Here is an 8990-nt window from a genome sequence, read left to right on the forward strand (position 1 = left end):
GTCATCTGTTTTAATTATGAGACACAATTGTGTCAAAGTCATGATTTTTTTTTTCATGCTTGAAATAAGAAATGATTACTTTAAAAAAGTAGTTTTATACTTGTGAGTGTTGACACAGCTTTGCAACAGTTGATATTCTAGTGTCAAGCATGTTTTACTCAATATAGGTCATCAAATCTTAGCAACAAGCTGTAATATCTTACTGAGATCATTTAGGACCAAAACACTTAAAACAAGTGAAACACTCTAACATAAAATCTGCTTAGTGAGAAGAATTATCTTATCAGACAGAAAATAAGCAAATATCACCCTTATTTGAGATATTTAATCTTACTTAGATTTCAGTTTTTGCAGTGTGCAAAGCAGCATGTGTCATAAACTAGTACACTCATGCTATTGCTTGGATTTTACTGACCCACGTCCCGCTCATTAAATATACATGATGGTCAACCTAGCTCTGTTCTCAATTGGTACTCGGTTTTGATTGATTGATTGATTGAAACTTGTATTAGTAGATTGCACAGTACAGTACATATTCCGTACAATTGACCTCTAAATGGTAACGCCCGAATAAGTTTTTCAACTTGTTTAAGTCGGGGTCCACGTTAATCAATTCATGGTATAAATATATACTATCATCATAATACAGTCATCACACAAGTTAATCATCAGAGTATATACATTGAATTATTTACATTATTTACAATAAAAAAAAAAATAAAAAAAAACACGCGTGCAACAAACATAGCAACTTGGATGCAAAGTAAAATCATGAAATGCAACCTTACCCGAGCAAAAACGATGCATATTTATCTGGGAGAGTCTTGATACCAATTTCCTTGACCCAACTACACAAAAAAAGTGCTTTTCCAAGTTTCCATCTGTTTTGTCGGCCTCTGAAAAACAATAGTTCGATATATCTGGGAACGCGACCGACGTAATCCTTGATATCACTGGACAAATCTTTTTTTGATAAAGTATAGGGATCTATTTTATTGCATAGTTTAATTTGTTTTGTTCATATTTCCTTTTTGCAGGAATATTTACTTTGATTTACCATTTTGTAAGCCCAACGCAGCCCCCAAGTCAAAAAGTTTGGACACCCCTGAACTAATACGAGGTTCTTTGTTTGATTCTCTGTTTGAACAATCGCGGTCGAACGGACTTGTTTGGTACAATGTTGGGCCGTAGGATAACAGAGACGGATTACAAAAACCAGGACAGACCAGTTGGTCACAAAAGGGAGTAATATGGAGTGTCAGCTTTTAGGTGCTGTCTGTCTGCAAGATGTTTTTTTGCTTGAAAGGCTTTTTGGCTTGTCATGCTTTTAAACATGCACAGACCAATAATGGATTAGATTGAAATAACGCTTTTTCGACTTTTAAAGGGGAACATTATCACCAGACCTATGTAAGCGTCAATATATACCTTGATGTTGCAGAAAAAAGACCATATATTTTTCTAACCGATTTCCGAACTCTAAATGGGTGAATTTTGGCGAATTAAACGCCTTTCTAATATTCGCTCTTGGAGTGATGACGTCACAACGGGAAGCAATCCGCCATTTTCTCAAACACCGAGTCAAATCAGCTCTGTTATTTTCCGTTTTTTTCGACTGTTTTCCGTACCTTGGAGACATCATGCCTCGTCGGTGTGTTGTCGGAGGGTGTAACAACACGAACAGGGACGGATTCAAGTTGCACCAGTGGCCCAAAGACGCGAAAGTGGCAAGAAATTGGACGTTTGTTACGCACACTTTACCGACGAAAGCTATGCTACGACAGAGATGGCAAGAATGTGTGGATATCCTGCGACACTCAAAGCAGATGCATTTCCAACGATAAAGTCAAAGAAATCTGCCGCCAGACCCCCATTGAATCTGCCGGAGTGTGTGAGCAATTCAGGGACAAAGGACCTCGGTAGCCCGGCAAGCAATGGCGGCAGTTTGTTCCCGCAGACGAGCGAGCTAAACCCCCCTGGATGTCTTGGCTCACACCGTCAAGAGAAGAATATCGACCCTAGCTTCCCTGGCCTGCTGACATCAACTCCAAAACTGGACAGATCAGCTTTCAGGAAAAGAGCGCGGATGAGGGTATGTCTACAGAATATATTAATTGATGAAAATTGGGCTGTCTGCACTCTCAAAGTGCATGTTGTTGCCAAATGTATTTCATATGCTGTAAACCTAGTTCATCGTTGTTAGTTTCCTTTAATGCCAAACAAACACATACCAATCACTGGTTAGAAGGCGATCGCCAAATTCGTCCTCGCTTTCTCCCGTGTCGCCGGCTGTCGTGTCGTTTTCGTCGGTTTCGCTTGCATACGGTTCAAACCGATATGGCTCAATAGCTTCAGTTTCTTCTTCAATTTCGTTTTCGCTACCTGCCTCCACACTACAACCATCCGTTTCAATACATGCGTAATCTGTTGAATCGCTTAAGCCGCTGAAATCCGAGTCTGAATCCGAGCTAATGTCGCTATAGCTTGCTGTTCTATCTATTTGTTTGTGTTGGCTTCACTATGTGACGTCACAGGAAAATGGACGGGTGTATATAACGATGGTTAAAATCAGGCACTTTGAAGCTTTTTTTAGGGATATTGCGTGATGGGTAAAATTTTGAAAAAAAACTTCGAAAAATAAAATAAGCCACTGGGAACTGATTTTTAATGGTTTTAACCCTTCTGAAATTGTGATAATGTTCCCCTTTAAACCAGCTTGTGCAGCATCCGAACCCCATGTTAGCTTCCAGCTACAACTTTTGTCAGAATGTCACATTTTTATCGATATTTGAGTCGGTCCATCTTGTCTCTGTACCCATCTTGTGTCCCTCTGTGTCTGTCTGTCCTTTTCTGTGTTACTCCACATTGACTCATAGGGCACACACCTGGTGCTTTGGTCTTATCTCACTAGTAAGTACAGAAACTGTACACAACTTACAATGTCCAGAACGCATGCTCATCTGCATTTAGCTTCATAGCTCCACCCATTTCACGCTCTGAACCGAATTGCTAAAAGCCTTTCTTTCCAACCCTCTGAGCAGGGCATGTTCTCCGTTGAGTGATTTGCCTTGAAACCAGACTGAAAGGGATTTTTAGATTGCTTAGTGTTCATTTAGCTGGATTTTCCAGATAAAGGGAAGGTGTGACACCGGCCGGTAGTTTACCACAAGGTCAGAATCGAGGTTACGTCTTTTAAGCAGAGGGTGAATAACCGCTTTTTTGAATGCTAGGGGAACAGTACCGGAGGAAAGTAATAAGTTATTATTATTTAGCACTGATGGTCCTAATATTACAAACCCTGTTTCCATATGAGTTGGGAAATTGTGTTAGATGTAAATATAAACAGAATACAATGATTTGCAAATCCTTTTCAACCCATATTCAATTGAATGCACTACAAAGACAACATATTTGATGTTCAAACTCATAAACTTTATTTTTTTTTTGCAAATAATAATTAATTTTGAATTTCATGGCTGCAACACGTGCCAAAGTAGTTGGGAAAGGGCATGTTCACCACTGTGTTACATGGCCTTTCCTTTTAACAACACTCAGTAAACATTTGGGAACTGAGGAGACACATTTTTGAAGCTTCTCAGGTGGAATTCTTTCCCATTCTTGCTTGATGTACAGCTTAAGTTGTTCAACAGTCCGGGGGTCTCCGTTGTGCTATTTTAGGCTTCATAATGCGCCACACATTTTCAATGGGAGACAGGTCTGGACTACAGGCAGATCAGTCTAGTACCCGCACTCTTTTACTATGAAGCCACGTTGATGTAACACGTGGCTTGGCATTGTCTTGCTGAAATAAGCAGGGGCGTCCATGGTAACGTTGCTTGGATGGCTCCAAAACATGTATGTACCTTTCAGCATTAATGGTGCCTTCACAGATGTGTAAGTTACCCATGTCTTGGGCACTAATACACCCCCATACCATCACGGATGCTGGCTTTTACACTTTGCGCCTATAACAATCCGGATGGTTCTTTTCCTCTTTGGTCCGGAGGACACGACGTCCACAGTTTCCAAAAACAATTTGAAATGTGGACTCGTCAGACCACAGAACACTTTTACACTTTGTATCAGTCCATCTTTGATGAGCTCAGGCCCAGCGAAGCCGACGGCGTTTCTGGGTGTTGTTGATAAACGGTTTTCGCCTTGCATAGGACAGTTTTAACTTGCACTTACAGATGTAGCGACCAACTGTAGTTACTGACAGTGGGTTTCTGAAGTGTTCCTGAGCCCATGTGGTGATATCCTTTACACAGTGATGTCGCTTGTTGATGCAGTACAGCCTGAGGGATCGACGATCACGGGCTTAGCTGCTTACGTGCAGTGATTTCTCCAGATTCTCTGAACCCTTTGATGATATTACGGACCGTAGATGGTGAAATCCCTAAATTCCTTGCAATAGCTGGATGAGAAAGGTTTTTCTTAAACTGTTCAACAATTTGCTCACGCATTTGTTGACAAAGTGGTGACCCTCGCCCCATCCTTGTTTGTGAAAGACTGAGCATTTTTTGGGAAGCTGTTTTTATACCCAACCATGGCACCCACCTGTTCCCAATTTGCCTGTTCACCTGTGGGATGTTCCAAATAAGTGTTTGATGAGCATTCCTCAACTTTATCAGTATTTATTGCCACCTTTCCCAACTCCTTTGTCACGTGTTGCTGGCATCAAATTCTAAAGTTAATGATTATTTGCAAAAAAAAAAAAAATGTTTATCAGTTTGAACCATACTTGCCAACCTTGAGACCTCCAATTTTGGGAGGTGGGGGGTGGGGGCGTGGTCGGGGGTGGGGCGGGGCGTGGTTGGGGGCGTGGTTAAGAGGGGAGGAGTATATTGACAGCTAGAATTTACCAAGTCAAGTATTTCATATATATATATATATATGTCTACATCCTGAAAATATGCAAACAAAACTGTGTTTAGATAATTGATACTTCAAACTTGCATAAATAAATATTAAGGAATATAACAACTTGGCTTCTGAGAGTTTCAAAATGTAATGAATAAAATGCTAAAGTTGTTGATGAACAAGCAATTATTTTAATAATTAAATATGGTCATTTTAAATGAATTATTATGATAATTTAAAATCAATTATTTCAAATATGTTTATTTTAATGTTTAATTCTATGGCTAAGGAGTCACGAAAAAATACAAAATAAAAATACAATTAATTTTGATGTTTTTAGCAAAATTAAAAAAATTAAAAATGTATTTAGTTTTTTTTTTTAAATTAATAAATATGTTTGTTTTTAGGTAAAATAAACATAATAATACAATTTACTGTATCTCTAGTCTGGATGATTTAGTTCTTGTCACCCTGTTGTCCTCCCGTCATGAAAAAAGGCTGTCCTCACTCAGGTCCGCATGGAGCTGGAGGGGGCGTGGCTTCCAGCTCCGGCTGAAAATCGAGAGATTTTCGGGAGAATATTTGTCCCGGGAGGTTTTCGGGAGAGGCGCTGAATTTCGGGAGTCTCCCGGAAAATTCGGGAGGGTTGGCAAGTATGGTTTGAACATCAAATATGTTGTCTTTGTAGCATATTCAACTGAATATGGGTTGAAAATGATTTGCAAATCATTGTATTCCGTTTATATTTACATCTAACACAATTTCCCAACTCATATGGAAACGGGGTTTGTACAAACAGCTCCTTGATAAGTTTCCCGTGAAGTGGGTCAAGTAAACATGTTGTTTGTTTTGTCCCATTTACGAGGCGCTGGAGTTCCTCTAGTGTTATTTCTTCTAAAAGAGAGAGATTATTTTGGAGTTTTTGTATCTGAGTTCATAGAACTTTAATCTCCTTTCTAATGAGTAAAATGTTCTTCGTAAAGAATTGCATAAAGTCATCAGCCGAGTGGGTGGAGCTACTGGGAGAAGTCCCTTGTTAGGTTAGTGATACTACTGTATTAAACAAATGTTTAATATATCAATATGTCCTGTGAGCAGGGGACGCAAAGACAGACACTCCAGTCATACAGAACGGAGGGGAGGAGGAAAAGCAGACGACGGAAGAGCTGGAGAAAAGCATGAAGGCCCTTTCCACCAATGACACCTCCGCTCCTGCCGCCCCGCCCGCCAAACCACAGGGCGGGACCCCCGAGGGCTCGCCGTCAAAGTCCCCGTCCAAGAAGAAAAAGAAGTTCAAGCCGCCGTCGTTCCTGAAGAAGAGCAAGAAACAGAAGGAGAAAGTAGAAACCTGAGCTGATGAAAAAACTGCTCAGCTGTTTTTTTGTGTATAATGTAGTAACAGACCGGTGCTTTTCCAACACGGTAACAACGCCACTGACGGACTTGGTGTTCTGACACATGGTCACACTTTTACGCTTTGGTTCAAAGAGGGGGAAAAAAAACCTACAAGTTGTCCACAACCTCTCATTTTCACCTCACTTCTCAACACTTTCTCATTTCTTTTTGTCACCAGGGGTGTAACGGTACGTGTATTTGTATTGAACCGTTTCGGTACGGGGATTCCGGTTCGGTTCGGAAGTGTACCGAACGAGTTTCCACACGGACATATTAAGTAGCGTAACGCACGTTGTGTAAACAATGCACACCGAGGCACAACACACGGCGTGCTAGCAGCTAACGGCCTAGGATAGACTGACCATACGTCCTCTTTTCACCGGACATGTCCTGTCAGGGCGGAGTTTCTTAAATGCCTCAAATGTCCGGCATTTTGAGTTAGGGTTGCGTGTATTTTCAATGTACGTTCAGGGTTAAGAAGGGGTTAAAAACAAAACAAATTGTGCATGCAGCAGCATTGGTAATGAAGGGGCAGAGACAGAGACAGAGAGAGAGTTATGATAAACGCGCATGCGTCGCCAGGCTCTGCTTTTTATCCATAGATTTATCACATTTAATTTTCTATTATCTATAGCAGGGGTGTCAAAAGTGTGCCCCGGAGGCCATTTGCATGTTTTAAAGGCCCACGGCACATTCTAAAAATACTATTAAAATAAATAAAAACATAAACAAAAGTGAAATAAAAAAGCTTAAAGGTGAAATGTAATTTAGAAAAAGTTGCAATGTTGACTAATAAAACAAAGCTGTTTTTTTTTTTCTTTCAAACTGTCATTGCTCAAAACATAATATTGAATCAAAATCAATGTTATTATGAATTATTGACCTATCCAAGGTTCCCATTACTTCACATCAAATATTCCACTAAGAAAAATACTTTTGGTGGAAGATTTTGCAAATTTGGTAAATAAATAACCCCAAAATTTATATTTTGTTGTTTTCTTACTGTACTGTAAATGAACCGAACCGTGACCTCTAAACCGAGGTACTGTCATGTCTGTGTAATCATGTTTTGTTTTGTTTTAGTTATTGGCTTTTCACTCCCTTGTCTTGTTTCCATAATTACCCATTAGTTTCACCTGTTCCACATTTGGACTCATTGTGCACTCTTGTTTGTCACCATAGCAACCCATTAGTTTTCACCTGTCACGTCACGCACCTGTTTCACGTTTTGAGTCACGCACCTGTTTTCGTTAATCATGTCTAGTATTTAAGTTCATTGTTTTTCAGTTTGTCTTGCTGGTGACATACTGTCATGACTTGGTCCTGGGGTTTAGTTTTTCTCGGAGGCAACGGAAAGTTGGCTCGGGCGAGACGGGAATGAAGGTACATTTTTATTTAAACACTATAAATACAAAACAAGGAAGTAAACAAAAGGCGGAGAACAAACTATGAAACCAAACACTTGCACAAAGGCAAAAACTATGAACAACAAAAAACACTAACTGTGGCAATAATAAACAAAACTTACTTGGCATGGACAAAAAGGAGCAGCGTGAACGATGGACATGAAAAAAGAGTCAGAAATGTGCAGAGCATAAATGTGGGGATGTCACCAGCAAGACAAACTGAAAAACAATGAACATAAATACTACAGACATGATTAACGAAAACAGGTGCGTGACTCAAAACGTGAAACAGGTGCGTGACGTGACAGGTGAAAACTAATGGGTTGCTATGGTGACAAACAAGAGTGCACAATGAGTCCAAACGTGGAACAGGTGAAACTAATGGGTAATCATGGAAACAAGACAAGGGAGTGAAAAGCCAGAAACTAAAAAGTCCAATAACTAAAACAAAACATGATTACACAGACATGACAGGTACGTACCGAACCGAAATTTTTGTGTACCGTTACACCCCTATTTGTCACCATGACTCAAAAAGAGTCTCCACTTTGCATTATGGAGTCAAGAATTGTTCTGAAGATCTCCTCCTGAGGCCCAGCGTCCTCTGTAGTGATTATTTATCTTTTGCATAACAGGGCTATTCGTTTCTCTAAAATATCATTGAAGAAATAGACCAAAAAAACGAATATCTACTGCAGAGGACGCCGGGTCTCAGGAGGATCTACACAAAATATACACAAATGCAGCTTTCTAATTCCCCTAAAATAGTTCACCCTTCATCCCCCATATACAACAATGTAAATGTGCATTTGGTGTCTGATCGTAGCATCTAATGGTTTAGCTATAAGTATCACGTTGATGTCGCAGGTATACTAATGTACTGATAGCTACTGATTGTGCTCTGAATGCTGTTTATTGTAAATCAATCAGACAATAGATGTTATTAAAGCAAGAAAAGAAGAAAAAAACAGACGAAAGCTGGCAAAATCGTAAAAAAAAAAAAAGTGGGTATCTATAAAATATGTTTGTAACTGCAGCTTGAAGACTTGTATATACACTGAAGGCACTCGTCATTCCACATTTTCCATTTACGTACAGTACAGGCCAAAAGTTTGGACACACCTTCTCATTCAATGCGTTTTCTTTATTTCCATGACTATTTCCCTTGTAGATTGTCACTGAAGGCATCGAAACTATGAATGAACACATATGAGGGCCAGCATGGACGAATAGAACAGACAAGTCAGTGTAATGTCTGCTCGCGGAAAAACGAAAATCCTAATCTACGATTTGACTCGCAGGAACAGGCTGTTCTGAAAACATCCCCGA

General features: G+C 39.8%; 1 protein-coding gene across 2 annotated transcripts in view; it reads left to right on the top strand.

Annotated features, from left to right (window-relative positions):
• Window positions 1-7181, top strand: part of LOC133623033 (beta-adducin-like) — a 55927-nt gene extending 48746 nt beyond the window's left edge. For both annotated transcript variants that reach the window (XM_061985946.2, XM_061985947.2), the window contains one exon: window positions 5959-7181. In XM_061985946.2, the coding sequence (XP_061841930.1) occupies window positions 5959-6212 (254 nt within the window). In that variant the 3' untranslated portion in view covers window positions 6213-7181. The remainder of the gene's footprint in view (window positions 1-5958) is intronic.
• Window positions 7182-8990: the final 1809 nt, after the last annotated feature.

This window comes from Nerophis lumbriciformis, linkage group LG12 (assembly GCF_033978685.3).
Source record: "Nerophis lumbriciformis linkage group LG12, RoL_Nlum_v2.1, whole genome shotgun sequence".
In the NCBI taxonomy this organism is placed as follows: domain Eukaryota; kingdom Metazoa; phylum Chordata; class Actinopteri; order Syngnathiformes; family Syngnathidae; genus Nerophis; species Nerophis lumbriciformis.